The 24,386-nt window shown below is 34.2% G+C and overlaps 2 protein-coding genes across 2 annotated transcripts in view; both read right to left on the bottom strand.

Annotated features, from left to right (window-relative positions):
- tmprss15 (transmembrane serine protease 15) overlaps positions 1 to 5,622 on the bottom strand; it is a 49,292-nt gene extending 43,670 nt beyond the window's left edge. The window contains exons 1-3 of the mRNA XM_087301752.1: positions 5,390 to 5,622; positions 4,870 to 5,012; positions 3,688 to 3,755 (exon numbers count right to left, since the gene is read on the bottom strand). Coding sequence (XP_087157878.1) covers positions 3,688 to 3,755; positions 4,870 to 5,012; positions 5,390 to 5,510 — 332 coding nt within the window. The 5' untranslated portion in view covers positions 5,511 to 5,622. The remainder of the gene's footprint in view (positions 1 to 3,687; positions 3,756 to 4,869; positions 5,013 to 5,389) is intronic.
- Positions 5,623 to 9,894: 4,272 nt separating this feature from the next.
- On the bottom strand, positions 9,895 to 20,958 carry rbm11 (RNA binding motif protein 11). The gene is given in 6 exon segments (NM_001386367.2): positions 9,895 to 10,031; positions 10,188 to 10,328; positions 10,445 to 10,532; positions 16,342 to 16,405; positions 16,502 to 16,658; positions 20,766 to 20,958. Coding segments are annotated over 6 exon segments (639 nt in total). The 5' UTR covers positions 20,862 to 20,958; the 3' UTR covers positions 9,895 to 9,938.
- Positions 20,959 to 24,386: the final 3,428 nt, after the last annotated feature.

Genomic DNA, 24,386 nt, shown 5'->3' with positions numbered 1-24,386 from the left:
AGCGCAAAACTGTGCAGAGCTGCGGTCCTCCAGGAATCAAGTTTAAGACCTATGGATTAGAGTATGGACGCTTCTTTTAGAATTTTTAATAGTAAACCATCTGGGAACCTTTGGCATATTCCTTTCAATAAAATATGGTTTGGGGCATACTAATTCTATTTTCGAATACTATTTAGGATGTATTATTTAACAAGTGTCGAGATCCCATAGTGCAAGTGTTTCACCCAGCTCACGTGACTAAAGCGATTCAAAGCATCAGTCATTTCAAAAGCATTAAGAGCCCTGACGTTTGATTGAAAAAATCCCCTCTCATGTAACCTCGAATCCAGACTTATGCAAATACTCAGAAATTGTGACTTGCTATATTTTAATTATGTTAACTCTTTATGATCAAAACAAGACATACAATTAAAATTATTAGGCCCCCTTGGATTTTTTTTTTTTATTTTAAAATATTTCCATAATGATTTTTAACAGAGCAAGGAAATTTTCACAGTATGTCTGATAATGTTTTCTTCTTCTAAAGAAAGTTTTATTTGTTTTATTTTGGCTAGAATAAAAGCAGTTATTAATTTTTTATAAAACATTTTAAGGTCAAAATTATTAGCCCCTTTAAGCTATATTTTTTGATAGTCTACAGAACAAACCAGTTAGACAATACCTTGGCTAATTACCCTAACCTGTCTAGTTGACCTAATTAACCCTGTTAAGCCTTTAAATGTCCCTTTAAGCTTAAAAAAATAAACGGGGGCTAATAATTCTGACTTCAACTAAATTTATTAACAAAGTGTTCGTATCAGACAAATGTTAAAACAAAACATGTTACAAAAACAGAGCATTTAAAAAAACTAATGTCTCCCCTGGATTCAAACAGAGCGGCAACCTGCCGCTCTCCTTCCTGAAGCAAATACGGAAGTATCTGAAACTGCAATTCATCGAAATTCTGCTAGTCCTGACTCCAAAATAGAGCACATTTCTGTTGAACCCAATGTTAAAATGGCCAACTTTACAGCATAAAAAAAGGTGTTTATAGCCTGATACAAAGAACAATTTTGGTTCATATAGCTAATATTACCTTTCATGACAACTGTGAGGGGGACTCATCCGTTTATTTTATATTAGGTTATATTAAGTCTGCATAATTAAGGGCGTGGCCACTTGAGTGACAGCTAGGTCTCGCTGGTCGTCGTCACTTCACCTCAGCTGATTAGTCACTGAACTCCACTCATACATCTTATTTTAGTTTTGTTTTATGTGGTATTACACAGTCAGTTGCTTTTTGGAATTATTTCTAACAATTATCAGATAATATAGCATGCTGTGTGCATCATTCAAGTTGCCTCTATTTCCCAGGTGAGTGAAATTATATACTTATATACTATCTCTATAAATGTATTTGTTTTATTTAAGATCATTTCTAATTTTCTTTAGACCTGTACTGCACTCTAGAATCTGACAGATTGATTAGCTGTAGGCTCTAGAACAGTCATCTGAAACGTTGTCATACAGTCTTATGCCTAGATTTCATAAACAGCCTTGCATTTACTAACACAGGCTATATTTGATGTGTTTGAAAGTAATTTGCATTTTCCTCCTGTAGAATAACGTCAAAAGAACAAGTCTAGTGGCTTGATGTATTACAACAGTGTTTTTAAAAGTCTAAACACTTATTGATATGGTGTACAACCAAGCACATGTGGTCAGAACACAAACGAGTTGCAGGTAATAAAGTATTAAGTGTTTCTCTCAAGGAAAAGCCCGTCTAAGCAAAATGCTAGCAGGCGTCTGTAGCTCTGCTCACGCTCCGGCTTTATGCCCTTGTTTGGTATCCCCCTGGTTAGTGCGATCACGCACAAATTAAATGGCGATGGTTGGCCACACAAACTGTTTTTTGGGTTCTTCAGAAACCTAGAGGTGACATCACGAATACATCCATATCTTTTACAGTCTATGTTTTGAACCCATTATCTCTACACGCAAGTCAGAAACTTTCACCGCTTCACTAAATAACTTAACTCAACTCTACAACATGGCATATACTTGGTATAATTCCTCAATTTGCCTATTTCTTTGCCTGAAGCTGATTAGGAGCAATACATAAAAATGACCACTAAGTGTCACTGTAGAGACAGGCTCCGAAATGTTTCGACGCATTTGCTTCAACAGTTTTAGGCTGCATCCAAAATCGCATACTTCTATACTGTATACTAAGCTAAAAAAAAAAAAAGTTTTTTTACAGAATTTCCGGAAATCAGGTTGAAGCAACTTAAATGTGCATTTTTATTGCTCTGTTCTTGTAATGTGTTTTATTGTAACATCAATCTGACTTTAGAATAAACTCTTTGTAAATAAAGGTGTTGTTAATAATTAATATTTCATTTAAAATTAACAATTTTTGATACATGTTTTAAAGTTCTTGGTTTTGCCATGCCTTGTATGGAGCCTGTTTTTGTTTTTATCCATGTTTTAGTAGCACACAATAAATGGCACTTGAGTTGCTGCACACTGCATTTGGTGGGTTTTTGTTACGATGTAGGGCCCTATCACACACCTGGAGCAATAAAGCACAAGACGTGTTTGGCGCGAATTGTTGCTATTTTCAGACCAGCTGAAGAGTGCGTTAGTTATGCGCCTATGTGGGTTCAAACGCTTACACATTGCTTAATACACACAGAATGTACAGCAATACACAAATATCTTTACACATGGGAAATATAAAAGATTAACGTTACAAAAATTAATATTATCTATATAAACATAAAAACCTCTGCCTCCATGCCGTCTTTATGCCTCAATGCTTTTTTTTCAATTCATTCATGACAATTTGCATTTGTATAATGTTATTATTATTAGCAGTATTATTTAAAATACATATTTGTTTTAATAAAAAAAAAGTTTAGATTTGTCCACCTGTCGGGTTTTGGAGACGTATGCATTACTATATGGACATAAGAATAGGACATGTGTTTGGATATGTTTTTTTGACCACACTTCTTTATTATTGTTCATTTATTTTTTAGCTAGAAATTAAAACTGAATTTAGAAATGGTTTTAAAGCAAATCTTTGCGCATAACAAACAAAATTAAGTATGTATGCATATGGGTGTCTCCAGTGGAGTGAATTTCCACCGTTTCCTTATCCATGAAAGCAAAGGAGCAAAGTAAAAGTAAAAGTAAAGAGAAAGTAAAGAAACCGAATGGAGAAGGCTCATTCTTTATCCTAGCGCAGCAGATGGTCTGTTTAATTGTTTTATCATTAATAAAGCGTTCAGTTTTTCTACAAAATCAGCCATGTAAATAGCAAATGCCCAATGGCATGACACAACTGACTCTTAAAGGGAATTGGAGATGAGACTCTGATTGATTTAATGTACATGCTCAAAACATACTCGCAACCCATTAAGAGAACAATCACAATCCTGTTAGACCATGCGCCAGGGCACAGAGCGTATTTTCCATCCTTAAAATATAATGCTTAACGCTTTTGTGCCATGCGCTTTAGACTTTGCATCTAGATTGTTAAAATAGAGCCCGTAGTGTTTCACAACCGTATAATTACTTAAGATATTTCAATAGCTGATTTTAGGCAACATCTGTACCTAATGTCTCTGCATTTTATTGTGTATTATGAACTTTATTGCAGTCTATAGTTAAGATGCTTTTATATTTATATATTTATATATATACCTGAATTCATTGACCTTGGAACTTTTGAACTGCTCCTTAAGGGAAGAGCGACGGTAGGCATCACTGATCTGAAACAAAGCAACAATACAAATAAGAACACAAAATTTGCTTTATTCCACACAAAAAAAAACTGATAGAAATACTAACGCAACATTATATTAAAGTTAGCTGCCCTGACTGTCTTACCATAAAAACATGATTAGTATATCACATAAAATACTATAAATGTGTCTGCTAAAAAAATAACATTTTTGGTCGTTGTAGACACAAATTCTGTAACAAATACCATGAATTAATCTTGTGAATATATTGTATGTTCACATTTAAAATGTTTTTGCATCATTAAGCTTATTATTAGTGAGCTATTAAAGACACTGTGTGTGATTTTCACAGCTGAAATGTACGTATGTACAACAAAGGCCTATTTTGATGACATTGTGACTAAGTTTGGAATCATGGGTGTTGTAGTCTTCAATACATCCTAAGGGACTCATATTCAAAACTTATTATCTTGGTAGTTTGAAGGAGAGTAAGGCTTAAAGCAGTCGCAGGGAAATAAAAAATTACAAAACATATTATTTTCTAGCCTACATAAATATGAAAAACCATACTTTCATGCCTTCTTCATCTCGAGAGGCTTTTTCAGTTTATTCATAACAATTTGCTTTTGTATAATGTTGTCCACTTACACTTACTTTATGTCATGTAAATAGCAAATGCACTTATGGCGCGACGCAACTGACTCTTAAAGGGAATGGGAGATGAGACTCTGATTGGTTTATTTTCAAAACACACCTATAACTCATTAAGAAAATAAACTCAACCCTTTTAGACCATGCGCCACCGCACAAAGCGGATTTTTCCATCCTTATATTAGCGAAAACACGCCCTGAAAGTATTTGCGCCCTGCATTTTGCACTTTGCGCATGGACCGTCAAAATAGAGCCTTATAACTTTATAACTCAGAATTGTGACTAATAACTCAAAATTCTAACTTTATAACTCAGAATCCTGACTTTATAACTCACAATTCTGTAATTTTGTAATTTCTAATTTTATAACCTAATTTTATAATCTTTTTTTATTATTCCTATTATTTTTTTTCAGTGGCGGGAATGGGCTTCCATAGTGAACAGCTTTCTACATAAACAATGAAAAATGAAAATGAAATGGCTACTTTACCCTCTGTTCAGTGTCATATGCCAGAGCCTTAAACTGTGCGCTGTTTTTATTCAGGAGGTCCTCTGTAAAAACCGTTCCATTAGAGATAACCAGTTTCCCAGTGAACTCTGAGCCTGTTTCATCTTCATCTTCACCATTTGTTGCTAAAAACAAATTCATCAATAAAACATGGGTCAAGACATCGTACGCATTCAGTACGAGTACACTATAAAATGCAATTAGCTGACTTTACTTTAAAAAGTCTGTAAACACGTAGCTTTTACTTGACTTTAAGAAATTAGCAGTAAGACCTTTAAAATTAAGCAAAAGTGAACTATGTGCATGCACAATTATAAAAACTGAAGTCATCAACTAAACAATATTGAGTTACAATAAGTTTATAGTATATAGTTTCTATAAGTAAAGGTTTGCTTGTCACTTTTTAACCAATAAGTTTACTCACTTTTTAATGTAAATTAAATAAATCACTTTTTACAGTGTTAATATTAATTTTAAATTTGGAGGAAATCAAGTCTCATACCTTTGCTGTCTAGTGCGAGCGAAGTGACAACAATTAGTCCAATACAAACCGCAAACAGCAAAGCAACAAGTGTGGTGAGCAGCACTTCCGTGGATGAAAAATTACAACGTTTTCTACCCATTTTACAGACAAACAACTAGTTTAAAAAGACTCTTTTCTTTAAATGACAATCAAATACTGAAAATTCAGAAATGACACAGGGCTTATAATATCCCTCCTTCTTCCTTATGCTCCTGTTATATAGCCTAGCAATAAATGTTTATTGAACAGTAACTAATGATGTTTAAATCAGAACAGTTGCCGTTTTATCAGTATTTCCAGAAGGCATAAAACAACAGGGAAGAGATAAAAGTTAAAACTGTGGCAAGGATGTAATGGAAGTTGGAAGTAAAAACTATAAAATGATCATGCAAGATTTATTTTTTCCCTTAGGACTGTCAATTTTAAATAAATGTTTACACATGAGAAGAATCAACATGTGCTGTGAACACTTACCTGACCTCCCATCATAACCTTAATGTCTTTATAAAAAGAAATAATAACATCATTACTCAACAACACAGCCAAAAACAGCATACAAATGGTATTTTTTGCAAAACTGTTGCAATTTATATGGGCTAAATTAACAAATTTATTTAATGTTCAACTTATTTGTTTGTTTAAATTTAGCCCATATAAATTGTTTGCAACCACTTACCTTATGAAAAATTTTCATTATCAAAGTTTATTATTATTGCAAGTACATCCATGTAAAGTCTCTTTAACACAATCTGCATTATATAACGTGCTACTGAAATAAAGGGGTCTTGGCTTGATTTTGTTAATAGAACATTAGTAATTTTATTTAAATAAAGATTACAGAATTACAAAAATTACTATTGAAATATTTAAAATTGAAAACAATCTGAAAAAAGGTAACATTGCATATATATTTCATTTACATTAATATTTTCTGTAGAATGCTTTACAATGTTGCAATAGCACACATTAGATTAGTCCCGACCGTAGTTAAATTTGGAGCTAATCTAACAAAAAAAAATGTACGATAATGTTCCAGAAATTAGTATCTAGGAAAAAATATGAAATAAACATTTTAAAATGAGCAAAAAAGTCTAGAGAAATTAAAAATGTTGATGTTCGTAATTTTTTTTTTTGCAATACTTCGAATTAATTTAAATGTATCATCTTCCTTTTTTAAAAAAAAGTTAATTGACTAAAATATTATTTTATTAAATATATCAGTTTAATAACTCTGTTTTGTTAAAATGAACCAAAATATATTACATATATTCACTCAGAAATGTAAAAATATTCAAGTGTGTCATTTATGCTGAGCACTGTATTATATATATTTATACACACACACACACACACACACACACACAAGTTAAGGTAACTCAAACCGTTTGAGGAGAAACCGATTGCAACAAACTATTTAAGTTTAAAACCTAATCCAAGTGAGTAGTGTGAACTTAATCTAATTGAGTAAACGCAGCAATTTGAGCACAGTAAAACCCAATAAATGAAGAGAACTCAAACCAACAGAGTACTGTAAATCCCAATGAGTTAAGGGAACTCATTGCATTTGAGGAAACCAATTGCTACAAACCAGTTAAAAAACTAATCTATTTGAGTACTGTGAACTTACTCCATTTAAGTTGATGTAATGAGGAATTTAATTAACTCATTACCTTCAACACTGAGTTCAAAACTCTATTCAAATGAGTTAACTTTAGGTAAATTTTGAGTTAACTACACTCTGTTTATTTAATAATGTTGAATGTTGGGTTTTACAGTATGTTTGTGTGTGTGTGTGTGTGTGTGTGTGTTTATGTGCCTTTTTATATAGTGTATGTAAACGTCTGGTGTCAACTGTGTGTGTGTGTGTGTGTGTGTGTGTGTGTGTGTGTGTGTGTGTGTGTGTGTGTGTATATACATATATATATACATATATATATATATATATATATATATATATATATATATATATATATATATATATATATATATATATATATATACATACACACACATACACAGTTGACACCGGACGTTTACATACACTATATAAAAAGGCACATAACCATTTAAAAAAGGTCAGATAACTTTTTCTCTTTTAGGTAAGTTAGGATTATCAAATTTGTTTCTGCTTAATAGCAGAATAATGAGAGATATTTTTTTTTAAAACTCGTATAACTTTTCTTGAAAGTCAAGTTTACATACAATAATATTATTATGCCTCTGAAAAAGCTCAGATGATGGTGTTAAGGTTTTGGAAGTTTCTGATTGGCTAATTGACAACATTTAAATTAATTGGAAAGGAAAACCTCAAACACAGTGCTTCTTTGTGTGACAACATGGGGAAATCAACAAGCCAGAATCAACAAAAAAGCCAGATTACTATTTGCTATATTACACTGGGAAAAAGAATAATTTTTGGAGACATGTCCTGTGGTCTGATGGAACTAAGATTGAAATGTTTGGCCGAAATGACCAGTGTTACATTTGAAGGACAAAGGGGAAAGCTTACAAAGCCTAGGAACACCATCTCAACTGTGAAGCATGGGGGTGGCAGCATCATGTTGTGGGGCTGTTTTGCTGCAGGAGGGACTGGTCCACTTCACAGTATTGATGGCGTCATGAAGAAAGAACATTATGTAGAAATACTGAAACAACATCTCAAAACATCAGCCAGGAAATTAAAACTTGGCCACAAATGGGTCCAAACAGACCATGACCATGAGCATAGTGCCAAATTAAGTGCTTTAAGGACAACAGAGTGATTATTTTGGAGTGGCCATCACAAAGCCCTGAACTCAATCCTATAGATAATGTGTAGGCAAATCCTAAAAATCTGACTCGGTTATACCAATTCTGTCAGGAGGAATGGGCCGAAATTCCTTCAAACTATTGTGATAAGCTTGTGGAAGGATACCCAAAACATTTGACCAAAGTTATACATTTTAAAAGCAAAGCAAAAAAATAAATAAAAAATACCAAGGAATTGTATATAAACTTCTAACAGTCTAGAAATTAATATAAAATTCTCCAAAAAAAATGTATCTCATTATTCAGGCATTTAGCAAATGTAAATCATTTTAGGTAATCCTAACTTACCTAAAATGGTAAATGTTGAGTATGATTTATCATCAGATATTTTTTTTTAATGATTTTGTTCCTTTTTTTAGAAAACTTCAAAGAAACTTCTTCAAAGAAACTGTGTAAACTTCAAGAAAGGGATTGAGTCTTTAGACTTTTGAGTTAGTTATGAAGTTACAACGAGTCAAATAACAGAAGTACTGGGATAGCAGTTTAGATAAAATTACTGATGTTTATAAATTATTTAGCCATTATAGGTGGCCACAACCAGCCATCAAAAATATGCCACTAAATAGTTCTTCAAAAATGATCCATCTATTAATGAAACATGAAGTTTTATGAGTGAATAACTGAATTATTAAAAATAAGACTAAAAATAAATATGGGTTGTGAAAATTATAATGTTGGATTTATACATTTAGCAATATCAGCAACAGTAGGAGTAACAGAGAATTTTTCACAGTACTGAACATTTTACAATTTATTTATTCAGCTGATTATTTCTACATTTTATTTTTTAATATAATTACAGGTTCTAATTTCTCTTTGTTAAAACCAAAAGTTTATTGCAGTGTTGTTTTGTAATAAATGGAAAGCAAATTACATTTGTCTCCTCCCCTTTTAGGCTGATCCGAAAATGGTCCGATCCGTGACTAAAAACCATCACATGATCCGAACAGTGAGATTTGTGGTTCTGAAAATTGGAATTTGGTGATCATGAAATATCTGTTATTATCAGGGTTGAAAATAATGCTTCTTCATATTTCTTTTTGTGGAACCCACGATTTAAAACCATGAAAATGTAATAAATACATAAATAATAAATAAATATGAAAGGTCAATCTTTTGTATTTGTATGCATTTGACTTTTATCTGAAGTGAATTTACACTGAATGCAATCAGTTATTACGTTCCCTGGAAATCCAACCCACAATCAATGTATCACTTTTTTATCAATTTATTACATCCTTGCTGATTAAAAGTATAATTTTTTTTTTTTTTAAACGTTTCAACAAAATTTTCCAGAGCTCACCTGGGTTTAACTTTAGTATTTTTTTATGAATTGATCAATCAATACCAGAACCAGCTAAAATTGATTTTACCCCTGTACCTAGCAAAATAAATCTTTAAAAAAAGTCTAAAGTCTGAAGTGATTGCGTCTTATCATACCATTTAAAGCTAAAGCTGTTTCACCCGCAGCAGGTTACTCGATTGAACTGACGTCGCCCTTGAGAACTGACTATAAATTATCCTCCAATATAAATGTGATGTTTTGCGTGACATTACTCTTTTATTTGCCACTATAAAAATGTCTTTGTAGAAAAACAAAATGACCAATCAATCACTGTGTCGTTGACTTTTTAATCACGTCAAGTTTATCAGCAAAACACAAATAACAAGTAAGATGCATTTATATGGCTTTATTAGAGCATTTGCAGATATTAATAATTTACAGCGTACAGTCTGATTTAGTAAAATACTGTGCATGTGTGGGTGTAAGAGGGGTCGGGGTGTTTGAAGAGTGCCCACCGTATGGTCGTCTCTGAAAATGAAATGTTCATCTTGATTTAGATAGGATTTCAGTTTGTTTTTGCTATCAGGATTACATTTTGTTTTTTTGTTTTTTTTTATGGTAGGGTTAGGGTTGAGGTTAGGACTATGATAGTTTTTTATCCTCTTAAGTTTAAATTTGACTCACTTTGGCACCTGCTGACCTACAGAGCAACACATTCTCATTCAGGCAGGACGTCCAAGGAGGATATCCAGAATCCATCCACTGCTGGAGAGGAGGACAGTACCACACAGCTGGAGAACATGCATCCAGAGGTCTGCTGTACACCTTAAAACAATTCAATTTTATTATTATTATTATTATATGTTCCCATGTAGTTATCTGTTGGTCAATTTGCTGATATGAAGAAAAAGCGTTTTTTTTTTATTGTTATTTTTACTTACCATGTCACTCCAACCATTAGAATGACTCTCCACACCTGGACACCCATTTAAATTTGAAACCATATTATCCCTATAAGCAGAATCAGCACTGTATGGAGAACATTGATAGAAAAGAATGTCAAATTTAAAGGGCACGTATTATGCAAAAATCACTTTCATAAGGGGTTTAAACACAGTTGTGTGGCAACAGTCTGTGAACATAACCAGCTTCTTATGATAAAAAATAATTAGATTTTTTATAATCACACTTCATAAAAACAGTCTGCAGAAACACTTGGATAGACATTCTCACTTTGTACGTGTCATTAGAGGGCTAAAGCCCCACCCATTAGTGACAATCTCTCCCTCATTAGCATAGAACATGAGTCTTGTTTTTAAATCTGCCACTACTCTGACACATAGGCATTTGTAGCTCCGCCTTCTATTGAAAGTCCTATTATCATTTGAATTTAAAGTGACGGTCACCAAAATGGCACAATTAGGAGCAAAGGCTAAAAGTAGCAGTTTTAAACAGTTAGAAAACTATTTTTGGGGTATTTTTGAGCTCAAACCTCACATACACACTCTAGGAACTCTTGTAAAAAGCACGTATTGTAAAAAGGGGCATAGTAAGTCCCCTTTAAATAAAAGTCACATTGTTAAGGACATGATAGTTAAAAAAAATGTTGAAAATGTTCGGCTTATGAAATAAGCAACTGTTTAAAATTTGACTTCAAGCGTACTGTGCCAAAAAAACCAAGTGAACTACGCTACAGCACATCTCTTCCAACCGTGCCAGGGTCGGCCAACTGAACCGTGCCTGATTCAGAGCACTTACACTTCTAAAACGAATCGGGAAATGCACCTGGGCACGGTTCGGATAGCATAGTGTGAGTAGTGGGCCCTAAGGCAGTGCGAAAACTGCGTGAGTTGAGCATTTGATACAATTAACGCGCGTATTGTAAAAAGGGGCATAGTAAGTCCCCTTTAAATAAAAGTCTCATTGTTAAGGACATCATAGTTACATTTTTTTTAATATGTTCGGCTTATGAAATAAACAACTGTTTAAAATGTGACTATTTTTGTAATGCTGCATTTACACCAGAAGCGGATGAAGCGTCAAGCGCGAGTGATTAACATGTTAAATCAATGCAAAGAAATAAATAGACATCCTGCGGCGCGATTTAAGCAAATAAGGGTGCACTCACATTAGGTACACATGCCTTGAACAGTGGCAAAGCACGATTTTCCCCATCCCCTCTCCCCATCGGTCTGCACTCGCATTGCATTTTTTACCTACCGGACCTGAGCACGCTTACATCATCAATAATACAACTGTTCAGTTTAACAGGAAGAGAAGCGCTCTCGCTCAGCACATTGGAGATTGCTTTAGTATATATAGTTATATATATATATATTATATATTTTTTTAGTAATTTGGGACGCAGTGACACGGAGTCAAACACTTTGCCAAACAGATCCACCACTTTTGACGCTCATAAATCCTCGTGCTGCAGGTATTAGGAGGTTTCCTGAAGGTGTAGCTGACGTGCAGCGAGGGGTTTGCATATTTAATAAACTACGACAGTTTCTGTTCATTGAAACTTAAGAATGATTTATAAAACCATATGAAACAGTCCCCTAAATGTCACATTGCGTCTTAAGTTTTGGGCTCAGGTGTGCTTTGCACTCACACTTTAAGCATACTGTGCCAAAAAGCACAAGTGAACCACGCTCTGGCACACCTCTTCCAACCGTGCCAGGGCCGACCAACTGAACCATGCCTGAGCCCGATTCAGAGCACATACACTTCTGAAACAAATCAGGAAATGCACCTGGGCACGGTTCGGATAGCATAGTGTGAGTAGTGGGCCCTAAGGCAGTGCGAAAGCTGTGTGAGTTGAGCATTTGATAAACTTAAAGGCTGATTTATACTTCTGCGTCAAACGCCGGCGTATGCTACGGCGCTGACGCATAGCCCTTCGCCGTGGCCATCGGCGTCACTGACGTGCACCTCTCAAAAAATGTAACTACACGTCGAAACAACGCGTAGCGCAAGCTCTGTGATTGGTCAGCTTGGTAGCGCTGAAGAGTCTGGGCGGGACAGAGAGCCGCGCGAATGGCGCAAGCCCGATGTAGCGATTGTTTACAAGTGTGGAGTCCCGTGAAGGAGCTCCGGATGGAAGGTTTTGTTTTGTGTTTACCTCATATTTAAAGTTGTTGCACGTCTGGCGGTTCCTGCCTCAAAATGGCCGAGTTTGATCCACTTGTACATCCAGGAAGTGTTCAGGAAAAGCAAAACAGCAGAGAAGAAACTCGACGCAGAGGAACATTTTCACCTCACTGCCAACTAGAGACAACAGAGAGACCAACAGAGACCAACAGAGACAGCGCGCAGAAGTATAAATGCACAGCTTCGCCCGTTGCATGCGCCGTGGGTTACGCCGGTCACTTGACGCAGAAGTATAAACCAGGCTTAACGCGCGTATTGCACAAATCGCTCAAGTTGGAAAACCAGAACTTCAACGGACATTCCCATGGGGAAATCCTCTTGCAAACACTGGACAACAGTTCTCCAAACTGGGCTCCCACCGCTGAAAGCCTCCATTATCCAGGTATAGTTTCTGGCAGAGTTGATGAACTCACAGAGTTTGGTACAACTCTGAAAGGATCTAGGGCACTCAGACGTGGCGCCGAACAAATGTATGCTGTTTTTCACCATTTCTAAAGCACATAAACACAGCTACTCTCTCAATAAAATCCATGTTAGCAATATCTATTGTGAAGTGAATTTCAGTGAATATCATGATTTATTCACGCCATCCACGTCTGGTGTGAACACACAAAATAGATTGGTTAAGCTTGGCAAGACTGTTTATCAAAAGTACAGTATTACTAGTAATACAGTTTCAAATGAATTCTATTATATAAACGTCTGATGATTTATGGCATATCTCCAATCCTCTGTGAAATTAAAACATTTTTGAGAATGTACATTAAATGACTATGATTTTTGTTAATTTTAACCTTCTAAGAATTTTTGAATTACTAGCTGATGAATGATTATATAATGGATACATGTATATAATGACATGAGACACCTACAACTATGTTGTTGCAAATATCTAAATTAATACACTTTTGAAAAAAAATTAAATAAATAAAGCAAAAAGAAGTTTAATAAATATATAAATACATAAAATAAAGTATTCTATTAAGCATTAGAAACCATAAACCAAACCAACCAGCTATGAGTGGAATTACACGATTAGTTGAGCATATAACAATAGGACAAAAAGACAGCGGTTCTAATTTCTATATATGTTTTTTTTTTAAAGAAAACTCTTCTGACTTCATAATTATGATCCCAAATTTAATATACATTTTCTAACTAATTGTTTTGTTATTCTCTATTCTGTCATAGAATTAAAGAGTAAATTTTTAGCTTCTCAGATTTTAATTGCTTTTAAAATATTTCCTAAGAAATGTTTAATGGAGAGAATATGCTTGTTAATTTTGGTTCATTTAATTAATGTTTGTTTCTACTAACTACATTTTTTTGTCTTTGCCCTAATAAAAGTAATTCATTTTTTACTAGATGTTTTTCAAGAAAGTAGTATTCCGCTTAAAGTGCAATTTAAAGGCTGAACTATGTTATTGGGTTAATTAGGCAAGTTATTGGATAATGGTTTGTATATACATAGAAAAAAACAAATACTATGAAAGTCAATGGTTACAGGTTTCCATCATTCTTCAAAATATCTTCTTTTGTGTTTAACATACAAAAAAATTCAAACAGGTTTGGAACACAGTCAATGGAGAGTAAATGATGACAATTTTCAATTTGTAAGTGAACTATCCCTTTAATCAGCAGATATGTTGCCTCAGGAAAGGCTTGTCAGGCAGCATTTACGCACAACTATACCTCCTAAAAATTTATTTTGGACAGATTTATGAGGCAACAGATGGTTTTCAATGATCTGCAACAAAATAGAGAGCTCAAGTGAAAAACGAGCAGAAAATATTAGCTGCAACTAATCACTGGGAAACATCCATACACACTCATACATACACTACGGAAAAATTAGCTTACCCAGTTTACCTACAGCTCATGTCTTTGGACTGGGGGAAACCGGAGCACCCGGAGAAAACCCACGCCAACACAAGGAGAACGTGTAAACTTCACACAGAAATGCCAACTGACCCAGCCAAGGCTCAAACCAGCGACCTTCTTGCTATGAGGTGATCGTGCTACCCATTGCACCACCCAAAGTAATATTAAATTTATATAATTTATTTACCTTTTTCTTTTTATTTAAATCCTTTTTTTTCTTTGTTTTGTTTTGTTTTTCTCTACTTAGTATCTCTTACCAGTTTATTATACTGAACTATTAAACGTTTCAAACGGTATTTTATCTTTTTTACTGAGTGCCTCAATTGTTTTGTTTTATAATTCGATTTCATATATTAAACTAATGAACAATTTAAAAAAAACATTAAAAAAATAATATAGCATTAGTAGACATTAAATCATAAACTCACTGGCCACTTTATAAGGTACACCTCAGTAGTACCGGGTTCAAGCCACTTTTGCTTTCAGAACTGCCTTAATCCTTCATGGCATAGATTCAACAAGGTACTGGAAATATTCCTCAGAGATTTTGGTCCATATTTACATGATAGCATCACGCAGTTGCTGCAGATTTGTCGGCTGCACATTCATGATGTGAATCTCCCATTCTACCACATCTCAAAGGTGCTCTATTGGATTGAAATCTGGTGACTGTGGAGGCCATTTGAGTACAGTGAAATTAATTGTCATATTCAAGAAACCAGTCTGAGATAATTTGCGCTGTATGACATGGCATGTTATCCTGCTCTATCCTGTACAATGTGGTCATAAAGGGATGCACATGGTCAGCAACAACACTCAGGTAGGCTGTGGTATTGACAGGATGCCCATTTGGTACTAATGGGCCCAAAGTGTGCCAAGAAAATATCCCCCAAACCATTGCAACACCACCACGACCACCAGCCTGAACTGTTGAATCAAAATAGGATGGATCTATGCTTTCATGTTGTTGACGCCAAATTCTGACCCTACCATCCGAATGTTGCAGCAGAAATCGAGACTCTTCAGACCAGGCAACGTTTTTTCCAATCCTCTATTTTCTAATTTTGGTGAGCCTGTTCAAATTGTAGCCTCAGTTTCCTGTTCTTAGCTGACAGGAGTGGCACCCGGTGTGGTCTTCTGCTGCTGTAGCACATCTGCCTCAAGGTTTGACGTGTTGTGCATTCAGAGATGCTCTTCTGCACACCTCCGTTTAAACGAGTGGTTATTTGAGTTACTGTTGTCTTTCTATCAGCTCGAACCAGTCTGACCATTCTCCTCTGACCTCTGGAACCAACAAGGCATTTGGGCACACAGAAATGCCACTCACTGGATATTTCCTCTTTTTCTAACCATTCTCTGTAAACCCTATAAACGGTTGTGGGTGAAAATCCCAGTAGATCAGCACAGTTTCTGAAATACTCAGACCAGCCCGTCTGATACTAACAACCATATACTAACAACCAAAGTCACTTAAATCACCTTTCTTCCCCATTCTGATGCTCAGTTTAAACTGCAGCACATTGTCTTTACCATGTCTACATGCCTAAATGCATTGGGTTGCTGCTATGTGATTGGCTGATAGGAAATCTACAATAACAAGCAGTTGGACAAGTGTACCTAATAAAGTGGCCAGTGTGTGTATTTAAATCATTCATAAAAATCTTCAGAATAATACACACCCAGCCCATGTGATTTTCTTTCACAATCCAACCCAGCCCTCCATTAAAGAAAAGAAAAAGTAAGCGGCCCTCACAGAACAAAGCTTAACGTAACTTTAGTGTAAGTTTTTAGTAATCTGACACACCTGTTTGTTATCAGTCCATTCTCCATGTGGAATGCAAACACGTCACTCCTATGATAATGGCCTCCTAAAAATAACACATTACAAGCATTCTGTTGTTGTTGTGTGTGTTCAAGATAACATGTCTGCCATCATCTCAACGCTGATGTATAAAGTCACCCACCATTATTACACTGTAACTTGATTGGTTGCCCATACAGCCAGATTCCATTGAGAAGTTCAACTGCATAGGGAACAGCTTCGGCATGCTTATAATAAACGCATGCATAAGGCGACTGCTGTCCATCTCTGGATATATGCACCTTGTCCACCGGTCCAGCCTGGTAAGTGATTTATATACGACAAAACAAAAACAATGTTGGAATGTTTTCCATACACGTACTTCCCCAAATGGAAAAGTAATATGGTAATTTCTTGTAAATATATACAAACAAATGATTCAATACTGTACTCATTTTCTTCAACTATATTTATTATTATACTTCAATACATAAAATTTTACTGTAGTAAGAACTAAAGTACACGACTACTTTTATTAAAAAAAACTTTTTTACTTGCTTTTCGAGTGCCTTGGACTAGCGATTTTGTTGTTTACAGTACATGTGACGAAACAGTATTTAATAGTTTTATTTATCATGAGAGTAAAGAGACAGCTAAAAGTTCACATTAAAAACTAAAAATCACCTCAAAATTTATTCAAACTTAAGCGGTTCTAAACCAGGGGTGGGCAAACTTGATCCTGGAGGGCCGGTGTCCTGCACAGTTTAGCTCCAACTCTAATCAAACACACCTGCTTAAAGATTTCTAGTGAACTTGAAGACACTGATTAGCTTGTTCAGGTGAGTTTGATTAGTGTTGGAGCTAAACTGTGCAGGACATCGGCCCTCCAGGACCGAGTTTGCCCACCCCTGTAATCTAAACGATTATGAATTTCTTTTGTTGAACACAAAAGAAGATATTGCGAAAAATGTTGGAAAACTGTAACAATTGACTTCTATAGACCTTTTTCATGGCTGCTGCATGGAGGGCGCCATAGCGACCAGCGTCTTCCGGTAGAATGCTAAAAACTTCTGTTTACAGCCTGTACAACTGGTACTTTGTGCTCCGAAAATGGGTTTCAATAACGTTTTTAATGGATAACAGAGTGTTTTTGTGACACACAACTTAAAAATGTGTCTGTTAAAGCCGTTATAATCTGTCACATGTGGTTCAAGCGCGTCAGAAATACGAGAAAAAACGTTCTCTTAGTTCACGTGTCTGCCGTCAGAAAAACAGTGTGTGTTCCCGGCCTGTCAGCTGTTAGCTCAGCGGCTCTTTAACACACACACACACACACACACACACACACACACACACACACACACAGAGAGAGAGAGAGAGAGAGAGAACCAGAGTACTGGCATGAAACTTAACAGGTATGAAAGTCGTGCAATTTACAAAAATGACCGATAAAAGTCTGTTATTGATACTCTGCTGGCTGATTTGCTGTTCATTCTAATCGCGAGCCGTTTGTGTTTTTTTCGTGTGTTGTTTTTTCTGTCATTTCGAAATGACATTAGCCTATATTTTCACTTTGTCACAGTTATTAAATCAGTGTGTCAGTGGCACAGTACAGGCTACGTGTGTGTGTCAAACATTTTGGTGAATTACATTTGTTTGGGCTGGTTATATATTTGAAATAAAGAGAAAATGTTGACTTTAGCGATAACAAGGCTTCATTTAGACATCACAAGATGCCGTCTGACAACGAGGGGAAAATGCCTCACAGCAGCTGTTTTCCATCCTATTAGATCGCATTTCTTTAAATGATCAGTCCAGGAGATGGTGCTGATGGACAACAGTATTAGTTCAAAGAGGATAAAAGCAGGTAAAATAGATTAAAACTATCGTTTCAATGCTGTCCAAATGTGACTGTTTACACGCATCAGCTGCCGACCGGAAGTTCTTCGCATTCTCCTTGCGCATACACACAAAGCATAATGGGTAATTTTGCGTTCCAAGAAAAAGGTCTATAGAATTTTCTTCTACTGTGCAAGTCAGTGGTACCACTTTTAGCTTTCTTCAAAATATCTTCTTTTGGTTTAATAGAAGAAACTCGTAAAGGTTTGGAACATCTCGAGCGCAAGTAAATGTGAGTAAATTTGTCTTATTTTTGGGTGAACTATCCCTTTAATAGTACTGTAGAGAGTTTAGAGTTGTTAAATACTATAAGATATACAGTATAATACAGTTTACTGTAGTATGGTTCAAAAACACTAGTGTTTACTATTAATTACTATAGTTCTTTTTGTGGGTTGCCTGACAAAATTATTAAATAAACCACAAATGAATAACCAAAAATAATACATACATTTTAAAGAAATTATTCTATACAAATGCTAACTTTAGAAATTATTTACATCAATAAGTTACTTTAAATAGTCATAAAGTGTGTTTAATTTAAGGTTTAAAATATCCTGAGGCTCTAAATTTGGGAAAATAAAGATATTTATCAACAGAACCGTCATCCTCTTGTTGTTTTGTTAATACACTTTACTATAGTATGGTTCAAAAACACTAGTGTTTACTATAAATTACCATAGTTTTTTGGTCACTTTATTTTGATGGTCCATTTGCTGAATTTAAAATTCATTGCATCTACATGCCAACTAATTCTCATTAGATTATAAGCAGATTGTTGGGGTTAGGGTTAGGGGGTAGTGTTAGTTGACATGTACTTGCAAAGTTTCTTATAATTAGTTAAATGTCTGTTGAAGGAGCAGTATTAACAGATATTAAGTAGATAGTCTACTAATACTCAAATGGACCATCAAATAAAGTGTTACCTATTTTTTTTTTTTTTATGTGGGTCACCTGACTAAATTAATAAATGAACCCTAAATAAATAAACAACTAAAAATAATACATACATTTTAAAGAAATTACTCTATATAAATGCAAACCTTTGAATTCATTTACGTCAATAATTTACTTCAAATAGTCATAAAGTATGTCTAATTTAAAGATTAAAATAACCTGAGGCTCTAAATTTGAGAAAATAAAGGTATTTATCAACAAAACGTCATCCTCTTGTTGTTCTACTAATACACTGTACACTCTCATAAATAAAGGTGCAAGAGCTGTCACTAAGGTGGTACCTTTTTAAAAGGTACATATTTGTACTTAAAGGGTATATATTAGTACCTCAAAGGTATATATTAGTACCTAAAAATTTAAGAGGTACTCTTTTGTACTTCTTAGGAACTAATATGTACACTTGAAGTATTAATAAGGACCCTTTAAGTACAAATATGTACCTTTCAAAAAGGTACCACCCCAGTGACAGCTCTTGTACCTTTACGGTTCATAAACACTAGTGTTTGATATAAAATACTATAGTTTTTGGTCACACTTTATTTTGATGGTCCACTGAATTTAAGTTACATTGCATCTACATGCCAACTAATTCTCATTAGATTATAAGTAGACTGTTAGGTTGGGGTTAGGGGTTAGTGTACATTGACATGTACTTGCAAAGTGTCTTATAGTCAGTTAAATGACTGTTGAAGGAGCAGTATCAACAGATAATAAGCAGTAATCTACTAATACTCAAATGGACCATCAAAATAAAGTGTTACCTAGTTTTTTTTATGTGGGTCACCTGACGAAATTATTGAATAAACCATAAACAAATAAACAAAAATAATACATGCGCTTTATAGAAATTACTGTGTAAAAATGCAAGATTTTGAATTAATTTTACATCAATAAGTTATTTCAATAAAGCGTGTCTGATTTAAAGATTAAAATAACCTGAGGCTCTAAATTTGGCAAAATAAAGATATTTATTAACAGAAGTGTCGTCCTCTTCTTGTTTTACTTATACACTTTACTATAGTATGGTTCAAAAACACTAAACACATTGATGGTCTGTTTGCTGAATTTAAATTGCATCTACATGCTAATTTTCATTAGATTATAAGTGGACTGTTAGGTTGGGGTTAGTGTAAGTTGACATGTACTTGCAAAGTTTCTTATAGTCAGGAGCAGTATCAACAGATATTTAAATAGACAGTCAACAAGGCTAATACTCAAATGGACTTATTAATTTTTTAATGCTCAAAATAGTTTTATATGTGGGTCACCTGACGAAATTATTAAATAAACCATTAATAAATAAACAACCAAAAACAATACATATATTTTATAGAAATTACTCTATAAAAATGCAAGCTTTTGAATTCATTTTACGTCAATAAGTTAATTCAAATTGCCATTAAGTGTGTATAATTTAAAGATTAAATTAACATGAGGCTCTAAATTTGGGAAAATAAAGATATTTATCAACATTTATCGTCGTCCTCTTGTTGCTTGTTTCGTATTGCATGCATCAGTACATGACTTGGAACTTAAATGATGATGATGATGAAGGTATGTTTTGATCTCACCTGAAGAAACAATTCAAACAGAATCTCCTCCGTCACACATCTGTGGAGGTTTCCCACAATGATGGTCTTGTTTGATAAGGATAAATGCCTCGACATTCTTTAAAGCTCTTGCCAAAAGAGTTGAAACGTGAATATTGTGGGGTGGTTTTAGGTTGTCATGCTCTCTTTTGAGAGAAATGGGTTTGACTTGTCGTGATGCAAAACTGAATTGCGACAACGCGGTGCCGCGGTCAACCACAAGGTGACGCAATAGCCCCTAAAAAGTGGACAGGATGGTCAGCTTCACGAGTTATGTTTATTTTTTACTAGTAACAGGGGCTACATAAAACCTAATTTGCACTTATTTTATGTGACTTATACATGTGACGAATACATAGGCCTATTAGTGGTTTCTATTGGCCTATAAATGTAACAAAAGATATATACATGAAAGAGTCACAGATATGTGCGAAGAAAGGAAAACTAAATGAGTCTAATAAACATAAATATCTGAAGCATACAGTAAGTAAATTATTGAAATACGTACATTAAATAATATGTACAACAGCTTCAAGAAGAAATGTTTATTACCATTTATAAAACTATTTGTTTTTTTGTTTTTTTTTGTTTTGTTTTTTATTTAATTAATTGCAACGAAATGCTTATTTTTGAGTATAACAATTTATTTAATTTACATTTAATAAATAAAAATCTACGTTAAAAGGAAAACATTTTTATCCCATTTTAATGTTATTTATTAATAATATTTTTAACGTTTATTTGCATTTATTTTAATAGACATTTTCGAAATATATGCTATTAGAAATTATTATATATAACTACATAATAATTGTAATCATTATATAGCCTAACCTAAACAGTAGCCTATCTTTATTTTGCAATAAATATGTAGACTTTTTTAAACAAGTTTAAACAAATAAGAAACTGTGAATTTAGTTTATGTAGTGATCTCGACGTAAAAAAAAAAAAAAAAAAAAAAAAAAAAGTTGTTTTCACATGATCACGACTTATATTTCTCGTGATCTTGACATAACAAAATGTTGGTGAAAACGTTCTTGTCTTTTGCAGATCTACAGAAAAATATTTTGGGGGCTCTTATATGTCACACTGATGTTGTTTGACATTCATAGAGGTAACGTTGCACCTAATGCACCTAAATTCACATTTACTCCATTGTTTGCTTTTCCAGCTTTTATAAAACTAAATGATGTTTTCTTTGAACAACCTATTGGCATTCTCTGAAATGTGTGCTCTTCTTTGTGGTTAACCAATTGTGGCTTAACATGAGTTAATAACCATGACACAGTTCCAGTCTTAGTTTCTGTTTTACTGATTGGAATAAAATGCATCCTTTTGTGAGTAAAATTCAAATAATTTATATTCAATTAAATTAAATCACTTTTAAAAAAGGAAAAAACCTATTTATCTCTTAAAAATATTATGAAATAATTTTAAATGAATGAATGAATTAAATAAATATTATTTAATTCAAGCATTATATATATATATATATATATATATATATATATATATATATATATATATATATATATATATATATATATATATATATATATAAAATTGTGTGTGTGTAGGTGCTGTGTGCTGTCGCCTGTCGTCACTGGGTCGCTGGTTCGAGCCTCTGCATTTCTGTTTGGAGTTTGCATGTTCTCCCTGTGTTCGCGTGGGTTTCCTCCGGGTGCTCCGGTTTCCCCCACAGTCCAAAGACTGTGGTACAGGTGAATTGGGTAGGCTAAACTGTCCGTAGTGTATGAGTGTGTGTTTGTTTCCCAGAGATGGGTTGCGGCTGGAAGGGCATCCGCTGCGTAAAAACATTCTGGATAAGTTGGCTGTTTATTCTGCTGTGGCAACCCCGGATTAATAAAGGGACAAAGCCAAAAAGAAAATGAATGTGTGTGTGTGTGTGTACAGGATATATATATATTTTTTTCTATTATTATTATTTTATGATTATTTAATGCAGTATATTTTGTAAATAATAATGATAAAATAGTAATAATGTCACAATCACCAGCGATCTACAACCTGAGAACGCTGGCAAACACTCACTTTCACATGAACTACAAATCCACCATGTTATGGACTACATATTCAGTCATGCAGCACAGACAAACACACACACACAGCTGCTCCAAGCCTCCTCTGATTAGACTTTCACATGAAGCTGCTCTAGGACTTATTCATGGACTATAAGTACTGCTCAAACACAAACACTGTTGCTGAGTCTTGTCTACTGTTTTAGTGACACTACAATGCGCTTTTCTTTGTCTTGGTTTTCCGTGTTTTGATGCTTGCCTTGTTTATTTGTTTAATCCTGTTTGCTGCCTGTCTAACCATCTGCCTGTTATTTTGACTATGACTCTGGATTGCCCTTATACATCTGTTTGCCTTGTATTGATTACTGCTTGCCTGACCATTCTAATAAACCTGCATGTGGATTCGCACCTCTGTTGTCTGTGTCACATCCCTGGTTACAAATAACAAATAATAATATAATATTTTAATTAAAGAGCCTTTCAAGAAACCTAAGGTCACTGTACAGCATATATACACAATTCAATAATTTAAAAATAAACGGACGGTATAAAAATAGAGCAGATGATAAAATACAAAGACTAATATAGAATGTAGTATGCAGTTATAAAGAGTGAGTTATTTTGAACACATGAGTTTTAAGTCGGCATTTAAACAGAGGGAGAGAGTCAATGTTGCAGATGTCAGGAGGAACAGAATTCCAGAGTTTGACTGAAAGCTCTGCTCCCCATTGCTGAGATGGGCAGAGGGCACAGAGGTGGAGGATCTAGCGGAAATGATGATATAGAGGAGATCAGACAAATAAGGCTGTGCGATGTTACGGATGGCTTTGAATGTATGCAGGATGATTTTATATTTGTTTCAGGCTTGGATTGGAATCCATGCAGTTTAGATCTTGTAAAATGGGGGTGAAATGGTGAAAAGAAGTAATTCTAGTGATGATGAGTTCTGGACCAGTTGAAGCTTATGGAAGGATTTCTGTGGAATATTCATTATTATCATAGATAAGGGGATAATTTACATGGTTATTTTAAACATGTATTAAATTTAGCATTATATAATATAAAAGTATATCTCTGTTTTTGCAATAAATTTTATTTGAAGTAAAAAAAAACATATCCTCAAATGATTAAAATAATTAAATAAAAATGATTTTTAAAAAAATGAGCAAATAACAGTGTGCGTAATATACAGAGCAGCAATATGAGGTTTTACATTTTTAACAAGTAAATATATAATAAATTAAATAAATTTTTAAATCAAATTAAATCAATTTTAATACATTTTTTATTGACAAAATCAGTTAATAGTTCAAGAAAACAAACAAACAAAAAATAAATAAAATTTTAAAAAGTATATAAGAAGGTCGCTGGGTCGCTGGTTCGAACCTCGGCTCAGTTGGCGTCTCTGTGTGGAGTTTGTATGTTCTCCATGCATTCGCGTGGGGGTTTCCTCCAGGTGCTCCGATTTCCACCACAGTCCAAAGACATGCGTTACAGGTGAATTGAGTAGGCTAAATTGTCCGTAGGGTATGAGTGTGTGTGTGTGTGTGTGTGTGTGTGTGGA

This window comes from Danio rerio, chromosome 21, assembly GCF_052040795.2.
Source record: "Danio rerio strain M-AB ecotype USA chromosome 21, GRCz13ab, whole genome shotgun sequence".
Classification (NCBI taxonomy): domain Eukaryota; kingdom Metazoa; phylum Chordata; class Actinopteri; order Cypriniformes; family Danionidae; genus Danio; species Danio rerio.
Note: the sequence above shows the minus strand (reverse complement) of the source record. Positions and strands in the feature narration are given on the sequence as shown.